This window comes from Cervus canadensis, chromosome 17 (assembly GCF_019320065.1).
Source record: "Cervus canadensis isolate Bull #8, Minnesota chromosome 17, ASM1932006v1, whole genome shotgun sequence".
Lineage (NCBI taxonomy): Eukaryota > Metazoa > Chordata > Mammalia > Artiodactyla > Cervidae > Cervus > Cervus canadensis.
The window spans coordinates 2,484,622-2,505,287 of NC_057402.1; the positions used below are offsets into that span (position 1 = coordinate 2,484,622).

Genomic DNA, 20,666 nt, shown 5'->3' on the forward strand with positions numbered 1-20,666 from the left:
GCACCTGCCTGCAGTGTGCTGACATTGTGGTTGGGCAGAGAGACAAATGAATGGAGAAATACACAGGTTCCGACACACACTGGGAGGAAAAGTCGGCAGAGGTGAGGGCAGAGAGCAGTGGGTCCGTCTCTGAGGTCACCTTGTCCAACCACCACTGCTTCCTGTTTAAAGCGACAAAAACCAAAAAAGTCCTCCTCAACCTCTCAGCTGAATGGACTCTTCCTTCTCTGACCTTCCATGATTTATTTTTTCAATCTATGCCCCTAAATATCATTTTAAGACTTTTTTTGATGTGGCCCATTTTAAAAGTCTTTATTGAATTTTGTTACAACACCGCTTCTATGTGCAGAGATCCGCCCGGCAGCCCCTGCAGCGGACGGTGATGCCTCCACCACCAGACTGCCAGGGAAGCCCAAATATCACTCTCTACTGGACTGACTACAGAGGGCCAGCAAGCAAGCTCCTGACTAACTTTGTAAACCGCTGATTCCAAGCAGGTGCACCTTTCAGAGAGGTGTTTGCTGAGTGAAGGCCTCTGCCGGAGGGCGGCGGGGGAAACTGGGGAAGAGGAGTCATCGTGGCAGAGGGCGAAATCTACTCTTTCACTCTAAAAGTCAGGAAACAGCTCTGAACGATGGCCCTAGGGAGGCGGATTTTGCCTCCATACAGACTGGCATCCTGAGTAGTCCTCGTGCTGCGAAGGGCGACGTTGTAGGCGCGAACCCTGAGCAGCCTGACAGATCAGAGGGTGGCCTCGCAGTGGGCAGGGACCAGCAGTGTGTGCCTGCGGGCTGGCTCCTGGTGCGGGGCCTGCAGAGGGCCTCCTGCTCTGCTCTACACGGCCTGGCCAGCAGATGCCCATGTGTCCTTTCTATAGATAAGGGACGCAGACTCCAACCTAACCTGCACAGATTCACCCAGCAGGTGACAACTCAGACTACAGGGGACTGTTCCTTCCTCTGCAGGACACTGACTTCTCTGAAAACTGGCAAGCTGGGTGCAGAAGGGACGGCTCATGTAGAAGCTATAATTAACAAGACTATTTGAAAATTATTACATCGCATGGGCAATCTTCTCGATAATAATTGTAGCAACAGAAACATGCTGCTGAAGAGTTTCCGTGATAGTAAAAGATGTGGTCCGCCTGGTCTAACCCACCAGGGCTAGAACAACGCACCGAATACTCACATCAGAGTGTCTGCCAGCATCAGTCCTAGGCAGAGCCAGTGTGCAGGGCAAAAGCAGTAAGCACGCAGCCCCAGCGGCACCAACAGCAAAGCCCCACCCACACCCCGGCTCTCAGATCCAAGAAGGTCAGGCAGCCTGGACTGTAGGTGTGTCTAACCCACAGCAGGCACCTCATGGAATAAGGGCGACAGAACACGGGCACCTCTGACTGGTCTCTGAGGGTCACTAGCCTGCTGTTTCCCAGAGCGACTGTCCTCGCCACCTCACTCCATGCAGGCCTGTTAAGTTCACTCACGCTCACGCCTCCACTGGGTATTAAAGCGCGGCGGGGGTGGGTAGTCCCAGCTCTGCCCACACATTCAGCTGCTGAGAGGCCCCAGGCTCAACTCAGGTAATAATGACACATTAATAATAAAAAACTGGTGTTACCAAGGTTCCTCTGCTGTCTCCTTCCTTCTCATGCCTCCACTGTAAACATTTTTCTCCCTGAGGAGGAGGATACACAGAGTGGCCATGGGATGTGGACAGCCTGAGTCTTAAATTTCTTGGGTCATACACAATTACAAAAGCAGAATGGTTCTGCAGGGAAGGAACAGAATTGGGGCGTCAACATCAACCAACACGAGTGGCTGCAAATATGCTGCTAACACGAAAGAGTGTTCCAGTAAGGGTGCTTGTCAGAGGTCTCAAAAATAGAAGCAGGTTCCCACTTTATCAACACACGCAAAACAAAAAGTAAAACCCCAGAATCCTATCCCAGAGGATAGGGAACATAATCATCAGATACAGATCTCAGGGGGCTTAAGCAGGTTTTAAGAAAGATTTTTTGAAGCTTTTGTTTTTAAATTCGTTTTTTCCAAAAAGTTCTACTGATCAGATTTGCGGTCTTTCCCAAAGCCGGGGCCTGAGGAGGAGACGGGAATTGTAGAGAGGCCAGGTCTGCGGAGGTGAGGGAAGTGAGAAAAACAGCCTCCAGGGTCGGGCAGATCTGGGTTTCAACTCTGATGCTCAGCACATCTCCTCACCTGTACTTCAGGCTCTGGGGTAATCAATCCACCAACGACCTGGGGCTGGGCCTGGGGGCTTCTGGTGAATCTAATTTGATTAATTCTGTCTCAGACTCTTATGGGAAGGCAGTAGTTTCTGGAATAAAAGGTAAGAAAGCTCTCTCAGTGCTGGACACACAGCCAGCTTTGCCAAGCATGATTACCCTTGGGATGGCTTTGCTGGACTTCCATTCCTAACTCTGAGCAGCAAAGCTGGACGCTCTTCTCAAGGGGCCCAGGTGACGAGTTCCGGGAGGAAGGCTGCGGTTCACAGAAGGACGGCCAGGGGGAAGCGCCAGCAGGCCAGGCAAGGGCAGGAGCCTTACCTGGAGAGCTTCCACAGGAGGACCCAGAGCGCGGGACTGCCCAGCATCTCCCCTGTACAGACACCACAAGCCAGTACCCTCCCTTCTCCGCCAGGACGGAACACACGCCACCAACCGCACACAGGCGTGGCTTCTCCCACTCAGAACCAAGAACACAGAGAAAAGGCACCGATTTCCTGAGGCTGCGGAAACAAAAACTGGAAGCAACAAAGAACAGGATTCCTAGAAGGTGAAGTTTGTATCTCTTTGAATTGTTACAATTTTACACAAAACAAGTCAACAACTAAAAACACAGATTAGGATTTTTTAAAATGTCTTATCTGCAGCCTGTGTTTATAAAAATGGTGAAAATTAGACACATGTTTAGGACTAATAATCTACAAAGTCAGAAACCTTACATGAGGACACGGTCAGGACAACACTCATACATTAACACAGATTAATAATGCTCAAGGTCAGCTATCAGGAACAAGCAAGGACACAGGCCACAGCATCTCAGCAAGACATCCAGGGGCTCTAACAAGATCCCAAAGGCCCTGGAGACCCTCCAGAGAACACACAAGCCTGGAGTGATTCTCTTAAATCCCACTGTTTCCACAATTTTTAAAACATTAAAAGCCAAGCTGTTAAGGATAAAGGGGGAAAAGGAGAGAGACAGAGAAGACCCCCACTGGTCCCAGCGACCGGGGAGCTTCAGCCTGCAGCTTCCTCTGCAGGTGACCCTCTCCCACCGCTGCACACAGCGGGGCTGAGGCGGGGACGGGCTCCTCGGGGAGTGGAAGGAACTCCAGCAGGCTCCCTTTGCAGGCCCAGGAGACAGCCCAGCTTTCTGCGAAATGAGAGCCCAAAAGGGAGATGAAACAAGACTGCTCTGCCCTTAAACCAGATCGCTTCTTTGTCCCCAAAGTGAAGACCAGGAAGGACCGCAGAGGCAGACCGTGTCCCACCGGCCCCGGTTCGGGAGGGCTGGGGTCTGGCCATCCCCACCTCCCACTGCTCATTTGCAAAGGGAGCACATGTGCTGCTCCCTGGCAGGGTGACTGTCAGGACCAAAGCCCTGAGGAGGGGCCCAGGGAGGGTCACCCCAGCGAGTGGCTCTGTCCCCACGCAGCATCTTCGTTAGTGGCCGCAGGTCCCTGCAGCGTGCTCGGGAGCCATTCCAGCACCCGGCACAGAGCACGACTCCCAGATCGGGAAGAGGCCCCGCTGCCTCTGGGTGCAGCTTGACACTGGTGGGCATCATGTTCCCATTACATCCTGCGTCTCCACCAAGGCCATGACCACAGAACCCGGGTTCACCTCGATACCCCGAGCCCCTGAAGCACCTCCTCTCACCCCCGCCATCGCCCCTGCCTCACCTCTGCAGCGCTCCACACCCCCGCCCTCCATCGGAAGTCATGACACTGTCAGGAAGTAGGCTGAGAACCAGAGCGCCGCATACAGAAGGCACGTGCTTCAAGGAGGAAACGCAAGTGGACCCCAGGGCAGGAGCAGAGTATCCAGGAGGCGGTGCCCATGGCCAGGCTTTCAACTCTGTATTAATTTTGCAACTTTTTTGTAAGCTGAGAAAATCATTTTAAAATAAAAAGTTCCAGAAAAGTCTTCCTCCCTGTCCCCAGGTGTGGAGCCTCACACTGGAGATCTCAATAAACAGCAGATGAATGACTCAATAACCAGGAAGATATAATGGGAGAAAACAGAAAGAAAGGGGAGTGAGCCCAAGGGCAAGAGGAGCAGGTGGGTGGGTTTACCTGGGAGGGAGGACCCTTACACGGGCTTCCAGGTGGAGAGGAAAGGCCAACAGAGGGGGAAGCCGGCTACGGAGATCCCCCAAGTGCCCCAAACCGCGGATTCAGGGATGACACGGAATAAACCCACGCATAAACCAAGGGGTGCCGGCCACCACCTCAGCCACCCACAGAGGTCAAGTTCCGTGAACGCGCACGCATGTCCTCTCCTGTGGTGCTGCTCGGGCACACACATTCACACACGAGTGCCAAACAGCATTCGACGCTCACGCACATCACCCGCAGGGGTCAATGTGTTGGATCTTTAAAGTCTGTGGAGGCCCAAGGGCTTGACTCAAACCCACTGCTCACTCCTGAAGGCCTTGGCATGATCAGATTTCTCTATGCAGACGCGAGCCTCACAGACACAGGGGCAAATCCGCCTCCAGAAACGCATGTCTGTGCGTCCCGTGTGGCTCTGCCAGGGCAAGGACAGCGGCGAGGGGCGGGGCCGCGCCTGGGGCTCAGCCACGTTGCCCGGGCTGCAGAGACTGCAGTGCCAGCGGCCTCGGGCCCTGGGCCGGCCTGTCTTCAGCAGGCAGGGAAGCCGGCTGCCTGGGTCCTGCGCCACCGAGGGCCTGGGGGCGGGGAGTTGGGGGTGGTGGCGGGAAGCTGCCTGTCCAGGATGATGGCCGCCATCGCACAGCCTCCCCCTACCCTGCAGCATGAGGCTGGCAAGGAGGAAGCCCACTGCCACGGACACACACAGTGAAATATTAAAATTCACAGCACTCGGCGCACAAGTGAGCTTCCCCTCCACACCCCTCCCCTTGCACCTCTCAGATTCAACCAGCGCAAAGGAGGAAACCCAAGGAAGGTGGACAAATCACTTACGTGATGAGATCAACCAGAGACAGTATTGTTATAGATACACCCCTATGCTCTATGCTGTTATACCCCAAACACTTGAACTTACTTAAAAGAGTATCCTGTTCAAAGTCAACAGCACGGGAAAATGCACACGTTCCAAGAGCACTCTCAACCTTTGGATAGGCTGGTGGCCCCCACCCAGGGCCTGGACCACCACTCAGGATCTAGTAATTTCTTTTCCACTGATGTGGGTGAGACACATTTGGACTATTATTCACCTATGTTAAGTCAAGATAGAAATTTCTTCCCTTTCTCATGATTACACTGCTTCAAAGTTGGGTTTAAGCTAAATCCTGCTTTTTATTCCCACTGATTTCTGTCACAAAACTAGTCATTTATTTCCACGCAAAAGTCCCAACTTGGAGCCGAACTTTGGAACGCCCTGGCCTGTCAGGTTATTTTTACTGGTTAAAGCTCTGCAGCAGTTTCAAAGGCCAAGTTCTCCCTCCACCACTGATCCTCTCTTCTTCCCTGGCCCCTCCTTCACAGACAGACAGAAATCCTACCACCACACAGGTTCTCAATCCCTAGGAGCCTTTTCCAGCACTTGGCTGAGCCACAATTTCTAACTTTAGCTTCCTGAGTTTGGGTGTGGACATTTCTCAACCATGAAGCTGCAGTATAATGTTTCACCAGCAGGTGTTAGGTCTTAACACAGGTATGCACGAGAAAGTCCCTGAGTCCGAGACCCTGGTTACATACTATCACCTTTGAGCACCTAAAAGACACCCTGTACACTGCACATCTCAAGAAGAATACAATGTAGGTATAGGTAAAAACCCTGAAGAACTGTAAAGCTGAAACCCTACTGCACAGGTGAGGACCAACAGAGGCCTGGAAAGGCTTTTAAACCAACTCTAGGAAGCAAGGTAAAGACAGAAAGTAAGCTGAACTAGCAAACAGCCACACTGAAAAACCCCTGACCAAAGAGATACGCTGGGAGGCAAGAACACAGGAAATTATCTTCCTAGGTCTGAGGCAACAACCAGCAGAGAGAGAGACACTAAAACAAAGAATGCAGGGCAGCGGAGAACTAGCAGAGTAATTCACAATCACTAGACGTTAGTACTAGTGCTGGGTTTCTTTTAGAATAAACAGCCTAAAAGCTGAAGCAAGAGGACTATGAACACATCTCTGGGCTCCTCTCCAGGGAGCTGGGATCGCCACCAGACACCCAGACCCGGCATGCCTGGGTCACCCCGCTGTTGCACCGGGAGGCTGCGGCCAGCACACCCAGAAGCCAGAGGTCAGCTCAGAAGACAAAAAATGGGCTTTAGTTCAGATGCAGAGCTTAGGACAGGTCCCAGAAAATGACTTTAAATTGCAAGTCATAGCAGAAAACTGCAAATCAGGTTCTGGAATTTCAGTCCCAAAATGGTAGGCCAGGGTTTGTCATTACAGCGCACAGGCATATTTCTTTGGGAACAGAGTGCCCGAGACCCTGAAAGAGGTTAACGGGGCAGGTCACCACACTGAAAATGTTAACTCCGGGCTGCTGTAACCCTGGCCTCACCCCTGGGGGCTAGTTCACTGCTGAAGTAGTCTGTGTGCTAATAACCAGGAGCCAAAACCCAGCATCCAAGCCTGGAAAAGCAGCCGGTGAGAACACACTGCACAAAGTAGCAGCAGCAGGAAGGGAGCGGTCACGCTCACTCTTAGCGATCACTGAAGACTCCACAAGCAGTGAGGGCACCCTGAAGCCAGAAAAGCAGCGAGACTCCGAAGGTGGTGTTTAAAAGGTAACTCTTCCTTACATCTGTTTTTCTTTGTCATGAATTCTTATGCAAAAACCCTCTTCTCCACAGCCCAGACCGTCTGGTTGTTTCAGCAATACATCTCATTCTGGGCTGCCTGGAGCTTTCATAGCAATGGACACAGAAGTTAAATAACTGATTAAGAAATTTTCTGTGAGTTTCAGAAAATGAACTTATGGTTGCCAGAGGGAAGGGACAGTTACGGAGTTTGGGACAGACATGTACCCACTGCTATATTTTAAATGGATAACCAACAAGGACCTATTGTATAGCACGTGGAACTCTGCTCAATGTTATGGTAGTCTGGATGGTAGTGGGGTTTGGGGGAGAATGGATACATGCACATGAATGGCTGAGTCCCTTTGCCATTCACCTGAAACTATCACAACGTTGTTAATCGGCTATACCCCAATACAAAATAAAAAGTTTAAAGTCTGGGGAAAAAAAGAAATTTTCTATGAAAGTTCATCCTGATGTATTTTCAATTTGTGATCATCTCTTCTGCTGCCTTATTTTTACTAATTTCAAGTGACTGTCACATTTGCTTTTCCTGAAAAAGACCCCCCCTTACACTGACCACACCGAGGGGCTCAGGGTGTTCACTCCACGTAAAGCCAAGCTTCTCCAGCAGGATCCTGGGTCCTGGGCGCGCAGTGGCATGCAGGATCATGGGAGAACAGTGCTGGTTCCTACAGTGCCAATCTACCTTGACAGTACGTCACCTCACATGAATTTCAAACTTCAGCAAACAAACAACTGCATGAATTTTTAATATTTTAGGGGCTTTCCTGGTGGCTCAGATGGTAAAGAATCTGCCTGCAATGTGGGAGACCCGAGATCAATTCCTGGGTCAGGATGATCCCCTGAAGAAGGGAATGACTACCCTCTCCAGTATTCTTGCCTGGAGAATTCCATGGACAGAAGAGCCTGGCCAGCTACAGTTCATGGGGTTGCAGAGAGTCGGACATGACTGAGTGACTAACATTTAATATTTAAAAACATGAGACTGAAAAAAACCCAGCACTAACAACAAAAGCACGAGGTATGGAAGCAACTTCAAGTTTGTGAAGAGTCACCTGGGAGGACTTTCCTGGCAGTCCAGTGGTTAAGAATCTGCCTTGCCAATTCAGGGGACGTGGGTTTGAGCTCTGCTCTGGGAAGATTCCTCATGCCACAGGGCAACTAAACCCACACGCCCCAGCGCCCATGCTTCCCAACAAGAGGAGCCACCACAATGAGAGGCCTACGCATCGTAACCAGAGAGAAGCCCTTGCTCACTGCAACTAGAGGAAGTCTACACACAGCAACAAACACCCAGCACAGCCATAAATTAACTAATTAATTTTTTTTAAAAAGTCACTTGGCTCTAGGCCTAAGTCTATAAGAATGCGCTTTATTATCCACGGCCAGTAGGGATTTTAGTAGGAAAGTTAAACACTAACATGAGGTACTGTAGGACAAAGGAGGCGCAATTTAAACAATAAAACACAAACAGAAATGGACGAGTACTTCCATGACAGGTACTGCCGGATGGAGTGCCTCACACAGGTTAGCTCACTTCGCCCACTCAGCCACTGGGAGACAGATGCTGTATCAGCCCATTTTACAGAAAAGCAATCAGAAGCACAGAGACTTGCTCAGAATGAAGCTTCGGGGATTGGAGCCCTGGCAGGCCGGCTCCAGAGGCCACCCTCTCCGTTACCCAGTTGGGGTGGCTCCAACCACGATCTCCTTCATGTTTCACACATCCAAAGGCACCGCGGCCCTGGACTCTGCTGAGGGCTTTGGCGAACAACCCAACTTGCACTGACAATAGTTATACTGGTCTTCTAGTTTTACCTAACAGAGTAGGAGACAAACACAGAGGGCTGAGGTAAAGTAACTAAAGACAAACCACATTTAATTTAACTAATAAATATATTTATTAGGATTTCTCTGCTCTTCCCCAGTAACATACTGGATACCTACCAAACTTAGGCCAGGACAGGCAGGGGGCAGGGTGGGGGGTGGTGGTGCTCATCTTCCACTGTCATATCTTTTTGCCTTTTCATACTGTTTGGATGTGAGAGTTGGACCACAAAGAAGGCAGAGCACCAAAGAGTTGATGCTTTCTAATTGTGATGCTGGAGAAGACTCTTGAGAATCCACTGGACAGCAAAAAGATCAAACGAGTCACTCCTAAAGGAAATCAACCCTGAATATTCACTGGAAGGACTGAAGCTGAAGCTCCAATACTTTGGCCACCTGATTAGAGCCAACTCACTGGAAAAGACCCTGATGCTGGGAAAGATTAAAGGCAAAAGGAGAAGGGGGTGACAGAGGATGAGACTGTAGGAGGGCACCACCAATTCAATGAACTTGAGTTTGAGCAAACTGTGGCTACAAAGAAGGACAGGGAAGTCTGGTGTGCTGCAGTCCATGGGGTTGCAGAGAGTCGGATGTGACTGAGCAACTAAACAAACAAAAGAAGTTTGGATTTCAATTCAGGTCTGTCTTACCACAGAGCTTGAGTTTTTTCTGTGCAGCCTCTCTCGCGGGCAGATCATCTCACTGCTGCTTCGACCCTTCCTGAGACCACCCTCAGTGAGGGCAGCCCCGTTTGGGGCACGTGGTCCTTCCCCTCTCTGAGTCCACTGCCCTCTTCCTGACTGAACTCTCACCAGCTCATGTGGCGCAGTGATGACAGTCCACCAGATAGAGTTCATTTTCAAAATGCAATTACAAGGCTCTCATCTTGACTCGTTAACAACTCAAACATCTCCAAACCTAGTTATAGACTTGTAAATTTTTAAAAAGAAGGGATGTTTGTTAAATGGAAGCAAACAAAAAAGCACTTCAAACACATTCCCCCAGCCACAGCCAGCAGCTACTGCTGAGGGGGTGGGCAGTGGCCCAGGAAGACTTTCTGACCTACCAGCAGCCAACGCCAGTCAGACTCTAGGTGTCCAATCCCGAGGGGTTCTGGAATCACACTGGTGTCTGAGGTGCTGTGCTCACTGCATGAACATAAAGCAGGGTTCTCCGCCTCTGCACCACTGACATCCACACTGGACGGTTCCTTGTCTGGGGCCTGCCCTGGACGCCATGAGAAGTTTAGCAGCATTCCCTCCACCGCCGCACTCCACCCCGCCAAACCCAACCACCAAAACCATAACCACACACTCTCTCAAGGACAAATACCCTTCGACCGCCCAGCTGAGAAGCGCTGATGTAGAATAGAGGAACCTATTAAGTGGGCACAAATACACTTTGCTCTCTCTTCAGTTTGATAATTCTGACAGTCAAGAAAAACAGGGTTTCATGTCACCCTAAAATATTTTTAAACTTTGTAATTCTGTAATGTTTTTTCTTTTTACCTTTTGACCCCCTTTGCACCTTTATAAAATCATGACCATTATTTTTCAAATACTCAAGACTGACTTAATTATGCAAAAAAGCCAACATTTGCCTGATGATTATACTTTCACATTTGATATATCCTGTTTCATGATTATTAGCTAAATTTCTCAATAAAAAGGAACAATAAATAAAGGAAACCCATAGGCAGAGGAGCCTGGAGGGCTACAGTCCAGGGGTCACGAGAGAGTCAGACACGACTTGGGGACGGAACAACAATGATGATAAGGAATAATGACGGATAGGTCCATTAATGCCTTAAGCCTGTGGGTTTTCTTTTTAAGGACATTTGGATTTATTATAATTTATACAAACTGTTCTTGTTAGTCATGTGAGAATTTTATTATTCTTAGAAAAACCTCTAAATTAAAGTTTATTTTTAAAATGTTCTCTACTTCCTGAGATATTCACAATAAATACAATTTACTACCTAGACTGTGGTGTAATTCAGTCACCTCAGCATCACTTAAGGGGGTTTATTTCAGAGGGTTGTTAAGAGACTCGGCATAAGACAGTTCCCAAAGAGAGTCTTTTAGTGACTCAGTCTTTAAAAATCTCATTGCCTAAGCAAAACCGCACTACTTCATTAAGGCTGAAATCAACGGACCGGTGCATGCAGTGAAAACCCAGAGATCATTCTGCCAAGCCAGCTGTCAAGAGACCCGGCACAGTTCCAGAATTCCTGACCTGACCGCGGAGGCGCTACCTTCCCTCTCAGGGCAAGCCGCTAGCACTCGCCATCTAACCGCCCCGATTTGAGAAACACATTCATGGAAAGAGCTAATTTCCAGGTTGCTGCCTAATGATAGGAAATGACAGAGGCTTAGACCTGCCAGGGTCAGCTTCACGTTTAGTCACTGAAGACACGAACAAGAACTTGGAAAAAAAAGCACAATCCTTTCAGGTCACGAAGAACCACACCAAACTTCAGACTGCAGGACGGTAGGTGCAAACTAATTGAATAACCAAAATTTTTATTTGGCTCCATCTGTCTTTTTTCAAGTCAAGCACACTTGAAGTAAACAATGTATAGATCCTGTACAATAATTCTTAATGATTTCCTGAAGGTTAAAGTTTAGAAAAGCAGAGATTTCTGCTTGAAGATAAGAGTCATACAGTTTTTTTATATATCCGAAGTATTTGACCCACTGAAGGATGTAATTTTTGAGTGCAATATTCCTGTGCAGTAAGCATGCTGAATAGACAAACATTTATTTCCTGTTGCAATGAAATGAGATCACCATTTCTTGCAGATGAAACACAGCAGAGACAGACCAGCTAAGGGAACAACCGTATCAGGCCTAATTCAGGTTATCAAACTGCCCAAAGAAAAGGGAAGGGAGCAGCTCATTTTTCACTGGCCACTCGTTAGGTACAGAAGCCCAGGAGCTGATCTGTGGGCAGATGAGAAACGGGGTGCGTCAGGAAGCAGAGACCTCCGCCCCTTCTCAGCCCCAGGGGAACCATGACGCTGGCCCTCCACCATCTGAGTGCCGACCAGCTTGAACGGAAAGAGGACGTAGGGATGTTGGCTGAACTGCTACACCACAGCAAGGAGCAGCGAGGCGTAACTCAAATGCTCACCACCTCATAGAGACTTCTGCGTGACACTTCCACTTAGAACTAATTACAATTAATATACTACAGTGTACACTTGGAGAAACATAAAGAAATCAACTGTCAGTACTTTACTACTAACGTATATATGAAGAATCCATAAAGGGATTTTCATTTTCTTGGAAAATTTAGACCTGGAGCATCTTCTTGTATCAGATAAGACTTGAGTGACTTCTAACATTCCAAAGTTATCTTCTGCTTCCAGAACAAGGTCATGACTTTCACGAGATGGGAGTAACCGATGCTTGTTTTCACAGGGGCATTGAGGCAATCAGATGTATTCCAACTACATTTCAGTGACATTTTGTAAAAACAGAAACATGCACTCCATGCCTCTTCCCTTAGAAAGCAAAACGCTTAAGGGCAGCACTCAAGCACTGGGCTCTCCTCCTCCCCACCCCGCCAGCGCCGCTCACCTGAATGACCTTGTAGAAGTAGGCGTACTGCCGCGCCGTGTTCTTATACTGGCTGAAGACGTCGTGTATGGCCTGTGTGGACTGCAGGTAGCGCACCTCGTCCTCTTCGAAGTAGAGGGGCGTGTCGTACTCGCTGGGGAGGGTCTGGATGTAGGGCTGCCAGAACGAGTTAGGGTCGGCCCGCTCACACAGCAGGTGGAAGGCCAGTGTTATGTTCCCCATGGCCTGGAGAATTCGGTCTTGAGAATACAAGGGCCCTAAATTAACCCAGAAGTTAACAGCATTAGTGCCACAAACTGCCTTACAAAGTGTTCATTTCAAAAGATACACTAAAGTTAGAGGAGCAATCTGATAGTCTCATAACATTTAAAGTTTAAGTGCCCCATTATTCTACTGTGTCATATTACAAGTGTGGAAAACACTTCATGGGGACTGTGGGAAATAGCTCACTAGTCTAGAAAACAACCAAAGATGGTCCTTCCCTCACAAAATGAAATTTTATGTATTTTTATCATTTTTGCTCTCCTTTCAACAAACAGAAATTATTCTCACCCAACACTGAATTTTTAGCAGATTCAACAGTCATTAGTAATTTTCGTGGAACCCATAAAAATAATTCTTCTGCCTAGGAGGAAAAAAATAAGAAGACTAGAATTACCAAAACATGTTACAATTGTCAATCCAACCACATCCATGGTCAGAAACCCAGTCACAAGGAAACACAACTTAAAGTTGCCAACTGGCATTTCATTTCTAATTATCAAACACAGTTCTAAATACAAACATTTGTATTATAGTTTAATGAGTATATGAATGATCTTGAAACATGTATCCAAAGGAATGGAGAAGAAAATGGCAACCCGTTCTGGTATTCTTGCCTGGAGAACCCCATGGACAGAGGAGCCTGGAGGGCTACAGTCCATGGGGTCACAAAGGAGTCAGACACGACTGAGCGACTAAACAACACATCCAAAGAAAAACCATACACACTGAGAAGAAATGAAAAGAATAGCTTTCAACTTGAATTTGAAGCAAACAGAACAACGTGGGGTAGAGCACAGGGTGTTTATTCACTGGTCTTTTTTTAAGATTTATCTATTTTTGGCTGTGCTGGGTCTTTGTTACTGTGTGGGCTCTTCTCTAGCTGCCGAGCGCGCCTTCTCACTGTTGCAGAGCACAAGCCCTGGGGCGACAGGCCTCAGGAGTTGCCACAGCGGGCTCAGGAGTTGCAGGGTGCAGGCTCTGGGGAGCTGGCTCAGTAGTTGTGGCACATGGGCTTAGCTGCTTTGCGGCATATGGGATCTTCCTGGACCAAGGGTTGAACTGGTATCCCTTACATTGAAAGGAGAATTCTTAACCACCTTGTTTATTCACTCTTAGCCATACTTACATTAATTCTAAGAACAAGACAAAATCCTACCTCCCACAAAAAGCCTCACCTACCAGTGTGAATCGCCACTGGGTTTTTGAGGCCAGAGTAACCTCCCTTCCTCCACATGCTTGCCCTCAAGCACAGGGTTACCAGTGGGAGCGTTTTGGTTACCGATTTTTTCCAACAGCATCACCTCACCATCTTGGCAACATGAAGGCTTGGGTTCAGGCAGTCCTGCATGTGTGTCTATACTGCCTAAAGCATGGACACTGCTTTAGTAGTGCCTCAGAGAGGTGATGGTGTCACAGATACACACCTATGTCCAAGCTCATCAAAGTGTATTCATTAAAGATGTGCAGTTGTGTGTCAATTATGCTTCAGTAAAGCTTGATTAAATAAAACACATGCACACCATGAAGACGCCAGCACCAAGACACTGCGGGCAGCAGCCATACTCCCAGGGCTGCTCTTCTGAGACACGTCTGCGCAGGCCGCTCACCAGCATCGCCCGTTCCCTCTCACGTGTGTCTGGTCCCTTACTACACATCACAAGTGTCATGAAGGGAAAGGACCTGGTGTTCTGGGAAGCATGGTATGATGATGAACAAGGGACTATTCACATACTAGCTATTCAACGGGTATCTAATAAAACAGAGTACGGCTTATCAATGTATCATTGAAAAGTAAACTACAACTTGACCACAAGTGTTGTTGGGAGTTTGAGGGGACCCAAATAAATAATATCCATTTCCTCCACCTAAACTCTGAACCAACTGAGAGAGACACAAGAATACAACAGATGGTCACACAAAACGTCACCTACGGAATCCCAGAATTAGACCGACTCCCCCACCTAGTTACAGGCAGGACTAGAGCCCCGCAGGCCTCCCCTGTAAACTCCCAGGGTGGGGAGGTGGACACACATGGCAACCAGCTCCACGGAGAAAAAGGCCAGTTCCTTTTTCCAGAACCGTCAGGACTGCTATGCCTCCTCTCGAGGAGAGGCAGGAGTGAGTGCCAGAGGGAGGCCTGGAGCCGGTCAGGGAGGCCGCTGCTCCCTCAGCTGCTGGGAGGCCGCTCTCAGGGAGGCCGCTGCTCCCTCAGCTGCTGGGAGGCCGCTGTCAGGGAGGCCGCTGCTCCCTCAGCTGCTAGGAGGCCGCTGTCAGGGAGGCCGCTGTCAGCGAGGCCGCTGCTCCCTCAGCTGCTGGGAGGCCGCTGTCAGGGAGGCCGCTGCTCCCTCAGCTGCTGGGAGGCCGCTGTCAGGGAGGCCGCTGCTCCCTCCGCCAGAGGAAGGACTGAGGCTGGAGAAGAGCACTGGCCCCTTCTTCCTTCCCACCGCCCCTGCTGCTGCCGTCTCAGTAAGCGGTACCTCCAGGCACTAGTTACCCATCCAGAAAACAGGTCTCCACCCTCAACACTGTCGATCCTCCCCCTGACCCCGCATCCAATCCCTCACAAGGTCACTGGTTAATAGTACAGTTCCAAGGACGACCTGGAAGGGGCTGCCTTGAACCCTGAGTCGAGGCTCCTCCGGACCCACAAGACCAGATAGGAGGCTGCAGGGCAGGGAGGGGGGCTGTGGACTGCACCGCCGAGGTGCCCACAGGCTCAGAACTCAGCCCAAGGCATCTGTCCCCGGGTCCTGGGCCCTCCACACCCCACACCATCCAAACACTGAGCTCCCGCCCACCCAGACCCACAGCTGACCTACAGACTCACCTTGATATCTCTTGTTGCTCTCAAACCGAAGCCCTCTTCTTTGAAGTTCACCATTTCAAAACCCTCAACAGAGGCTCCATTTTCAGAGGCCCATTTCATTAGATCAGGAAAGTAATCTTCTCTTTTTCCATCAAAAGTAACAGACAGACCTATATTCATCCAGGTGTTAGAAAACAAGAGCTACTTTGAGGACATGTATCAGTCACACTGCCACAGAAAATAAAAAATAGACTACTGGAACTAACTACCTGGAAAGAGTAATAAGACTTCAATCTCAAAAAAAAATAAAAACTGACCACCAGCCAGTCACAGTGCATACCTTAACTTGTGACAGGAAAGGCAAGTTAAAACACTAAATGCCCCTGCTGGCTACAGAGAAACAGCTGCGATCCCAGGTAACGTGAACACTGGCTGTTCGGTTCTATCAGGTGATATCAAGGGATGGTACCATGGGAAGACTTCTGACCAGGCAGGTTTCCAGAGCAACCTGCCCTCTCTCATATGCACACGCAAACAAAACTCCCACAAGCACCAAGATCAGCAATGCACACATGTGCAAGAAGACACGTGTGGAAGGGGAGCCCTAGACCCCGATTAAGAGCACAAAGCTGAGCTCTGGATTCCACCCAGCATCTGAGATGACAGGATCCGTATATATCACTGTAAATAAAACACAAAACTTTACAATGGTTTTTTTCTTGAAAATGCAATAGTATGATACCATTTATGTAAACTGTTAAAATACCAAGTAGTACCATCTATTTGTATGGGGTTATAAACGAAGCAGAAACACATTCACTGTAAAGACAACCCCCCTGGTTGGGGGGTGGGGGTGGGAGTGTGGGGCTTCAGCTATCCCTGAGACACCTCCTTTCTTAAAAACAAATATAAGAACCAATCAAAGCACAGAGGGAGGGGAAGAGATGGGACCAGTAGATGGGAAGGGAGGAAAGAAGAACCTGACCCAACAAGACTTGGGCGCATGTCCAGGTGATACAGTGGATGCTTAGGGGTGATCTTCTGGGCCTCGCAGCACATTTAAAATATCAAAAAAGGTGAAAAGCCATGCATAGGAAAAATCATCATTTTTCTGAGGAGTAAGGGGAGAATAGGAACTTTAACCACATGAGATGCTGGGCATGGCATCAGCCCAGGGCCTGCGGCCATGTCCCCAGGACAAAATTCATGGGTAACTGGATCATGGGTTTGTGCCAGGTGAGACCTACTAACTGGGGAAAACTGAGTTTGTGAGGAGTACTCTAAGACAGAATGTCCTCTTCCCTCACTGAGAACAAATGAACGCTCTAACCTTAGTGCCAGGGGTAGTAAACGATCTCTACTCAGAACAGAGACTCAGGACATACAAAAACTGTTTGGCAATCAACGTGGTGAGCCAGGATGAGCACAGTGTACCAATCAGTGCAAACAAACACTCTAAAAGAGCCGGTCCCCGTGAGGGTCTGAGACCGTCCCACCTGAAGCCTGCCAAGCGTGCAGGCGCCACAGGACAGCGCGGACACTTCACACCCGCCAACGCAGTGAGAACAACCGCCTTCCCACTTCCACGGCGAGAAAGAGACAGGGAGCCAAGCTCTTTCATCCTTTTGAATGCAAGCTCCTTACTGTGTTCTCTCCTCCCACTTTCCCTGTGGCCTGCATACAAATCTACTTTTTGTGTTTTACAGCACAAAAACAATAGGTATATTGAACAAACTTTTCCAAATTGACACTTGGTCCTGTTGCCAGCCTGGTTGAGAATCATTAAGATGCCTACTGAATACACCCTGAAAAAACACAGCTTGAGAAATATAGCTAACTCTCTCATTCAATCAAGTTAGATTTGAGTTCATCATAAATCTGATTTAACAAGACACTAATCAATCTGGATATATTTGTGTGCTGACCATACAACATCATGTACTGACCTCAAACCCTGAAGGAAACACAGGATATCAAAACAGATTTAAAAACATATTTCATAAAATAAAGATCAATGAAAGTTGTACCATTTTAGTCCCCAGACACATTCCCCCCACCTGAAGCTTAACATTTTTATTCCTTCCAAAGCAGTCATAGCGCCTCAGAAATGGGAAAAACCCTGACGGTTTTCTGATGCAGTTTCCCCTCCAACCTAGAAGCCCTTCCACAGACACTCTCCAGACAGGCATGAGGCCTGAGGTTTCATGTGGAGACCTTCCTTCTCAAAACCGCCCTGCCTTGCTGGGGCCAGGTCTCCAGAGGATATTATTAGAATAAGATCACTCGAGGAAATTTACCTTTTTGCTTTTTTCGTATTTTCTCCACTAGAGACCGGATCTGCACATACTCTTCCCACTCTTTTCCAGGGCCAGGGGCAGGGCTACTGCATTCTGTAACACAGAAACTATGGCATGCAAACAGTTTTCTTTCACCTTAACCTGTTAGCCTTCAGAAGAAAGAGGATCTGGGTTTTGTCATCACTGTTGGTTTATTTTTAAAGGACAAAGATACTGTAGCTGTGATGACCAAGGTGAGAAGTACAAACCAGGTATGCTTTTTTAAAGCACATAAATCCTCTGAAATCGGCTTCCCTGGTGGCTCAGCGATAAAGAATCCGCCTGCCAATGCAGGAGATGGGGGTTTGATCCCTAGGTTGGGAAGATCACCTAGAGGAGGAAACTGCCACCCATTCCCGTATGCTTGCCTGGAGAATCCCATGGACAGAGAAGCCTAGTGTGTTACAGTCCATGGGGTCACAAAGAGTCAGACATGGCTGAGTATGCACACAATCCCTCTGAAACCACTCAGGCCCAGTGTTACACGGTGCACACAGACCGTGTGTAAGGTGTGGGCACCTTACCTGCATCTACCTCATTCTTGCTCCTCGGATCAAACTTCCTCAGAATACACTCATAAACAGGAAAATCTAAAAAGCTAAGCTAAAATGCGAAACATTTCCCTGAAAACTCTTGTGGATGGTAAGAAGAAGGTACATTAAAAGTCAACATTTATTTCGAGTTAAACCCCATAACAATGACTCCCCAAGGGAACCAGATAAATTGGACATAAGGACAATTAAGTCAACAAACGTTTCACACCCATGTGTAAGGCTCTATAATAAGCGCTCTGGGGGAGTTACAAAAAGAGACGACACAGTTGCTGCTAACAGAGCAGCGAGGATTCCATCACTGGGCCAGAACGGGCACTGTGGAGGGCCGCACACCAGGCCCCTGCCTGCCAGGGCCCTGCCCTCTTTAAACAGCTGCATCTGTTTCAAGACAGAGACCGCGCCCCACGTTCCTGCCAAACCTCTAGGCCCCCTCTGTTCCCCAAGGAGAAGACTAGATGTGTAAATAGTGGATAGTAACTAGTTACGTGTTGATGCATAACTATCAGGTTAACCAGTCTTACTTCCCTCTTCTATCAACACCAAGTGAGGCCCTGGGATACAGGAGTCTGTCCTTAGGCCATCTACAGTCTATCTGAGGAGACCTGCGGGAAGGAGCAGGTGGGGGAGCGTGCCTGTGGGGGCCCACGCTGATCTGCAGGGGGGACCCCCAGGGGAGGATGGGAGCACTCGGGGAGGGACAGTCACAGCCGGCCCCGTACCTGTTAGGTAACAGTTATTGTTGGTACCGTTTCTCCATGTTTACAGCTGGGGAGACTGCGGGCTGGGAAGATGGGTAATCTGCCAGGTCCCATGGCTAACCAGCTGGGAACTGACAATAGTCTGTTTCACCTCCTGCTCCCCAGACCAGGGACCCCTCCCCACAAGGAAAGATGCACGTGCCCCCCAGAGGCGGGCAGCCGAGTTGGGACTTACTCTGCAAAAGCTCACTGGTCAGGTTCAAGGTTTCCTTCGGGGACACGCTTGCTGCAGCACCAGTGCCTGATTTCTGCGTTTTCACTCGGCTCTTCTTACCCATTTTCTGACTACAGAGAGAAAGAAAAAACAAAGACGAAAAGCCCTACATTTCCAAAGAACAAAATCGAGTAATAAAACAGAGCACTGCAGTGGCTCAGCCTGGAGACATTAAGATCTTACCTTGCAGGAGCCATATTCCTGAAGTTTCCTTCCAGAAAAAGCAACGTGTAACAAACACTAGTGTTTGGAGGCACTCAAATGGGGGGGAAAATGCTGCTTTGTAGTCTCTGGAAGAAAAGTTCATTCCTGTTCACCTACAAAAACTACAGTGGAAGCAAGTTTTACTCTGGAATTTTTTTTTAATTACATAGACTTCGTTGTACATCCTATGGTGTTTATTCTGTGACACTACATTCATGTATCACAAACTGTCACATGGCCACAAAAATCTAGATATTCTTTTCTCACTTTGCTTTAAAAGAATAATTTCCTATGAAGAGTACCTATATCATAAGGAACAAATCAGACTCTCTGGATAAGCGCTAAAGACACTCTGGAGATCAAGGAAACTTTAGGGAGCTAATCCAATTCCTCAATCTCATTTCAAGGAAAATCCACAGTGCCTTGCCCAGGGTTTCACAGGAGTCGATGGCAGACCCGAGCCTCAAAAGAGGTCTCCATCACTGCCTCCCCATCTGGCACTGCAACTACCCTGGAGGCCTCAATGGTCTAACAGACAAATGGCCACAAGCAAACAAGACAGTGGGACCGGCAGGTACCAATGGATGCTAGGCAGAGATGTTATAACATTTGTGAGAAAACAGTTGATGGCAGTGAGTCAGCAGACATATCTTGAAGAAAGCAAGGGACTGGGACATGTGAAGACAGGGTAGGCAACTCAAAGGTTGGGCAAGAATGAGGGGGGCACCTGGGGGCCCGGTGGGCAGTGTGCCCGCCTGGAGAGGAGTCTGTGGGGACTGGGGAGAGAAAAGACCCTAGTTGCAGGAGGGGTACCACTGCTGCCCGAGGACTCTGATCCAAGGGCTCTTCCTAAGTCAGAAGTGCCTGAGGACAACAACCCAGGAAGATGGGGAGAGGCCAGGCGAGCAGTGACTGGAGCCCCCTGCACACTAATCGTCAATGAACGCCATGGTGATGCTCCACGGAACTCTCGCCAGCAAGCTTCACTTCATCGCAAGGGTGAGCCAGAAAGCCAACTCTGACCTACTTGGTTTTTACAAAGAGAAACAAGTACTGAAGTGGGAGAGCTGTGACGGGACAAAGGGTTAAAATGCATGCTCTCCCACAGTCTAGCTGTTCACTCACTCCAC

The 20,666-nt window shown here is 48.8% G+C and overlaps 1 protein-coding gene across 3 annotated transcripts in view; it reads right to left on the minus strand.

Annotated features, from left to right (window-relative positions):
- The window catches only part of SETD3 (SET domain containing 3, actin histidine methyltransferase), a 75,538-nt gene that overhangs the window by 40,878 nt on the left and 13,994 nt on the right, over positions 1 to 20,666 (minus strand). Inside the window, exons 2-7 of one of the 3 annotated variants that reach the window (XM_043434410.1) lie at positions 19,516 to 19,622; positions 19,294 to 19,403; positions 17,768 to 17,860; positions 15,492 to 15,640; positions 12,953 to 13,025; positions 12,401 to 12,657 (exon numbers count right to left, since the gene is read on the minus strand). In XM_043434410.1, the coding sequence (XP_043290345.1) occupies positions 12,401 to 12,657; positions 12,953 to 13,025; positions 15,492 to 15,640; positions 17,768 to 17,860; positions 19,294 to 19,403; positions 19,516 to 19,529 (696 nt within the window). In that variant the 5' untranslated portion in view covers positions 19,530 to 19,622. Of the gene's footprint in view, positions 1 to 12,400; positions 12,658 to 12,952; positions 13,026 to 15,491; positions 15,641 to 17,767; positions 17,861 to 19,293; positions 19,404 to 19,515; positions 19,659 to 20,666 lie in introns of all 3 variants that reach the window. The other 2 variants (XM_043434409.1, XM_043434411.1) reach the window with 2 other exon arrangements.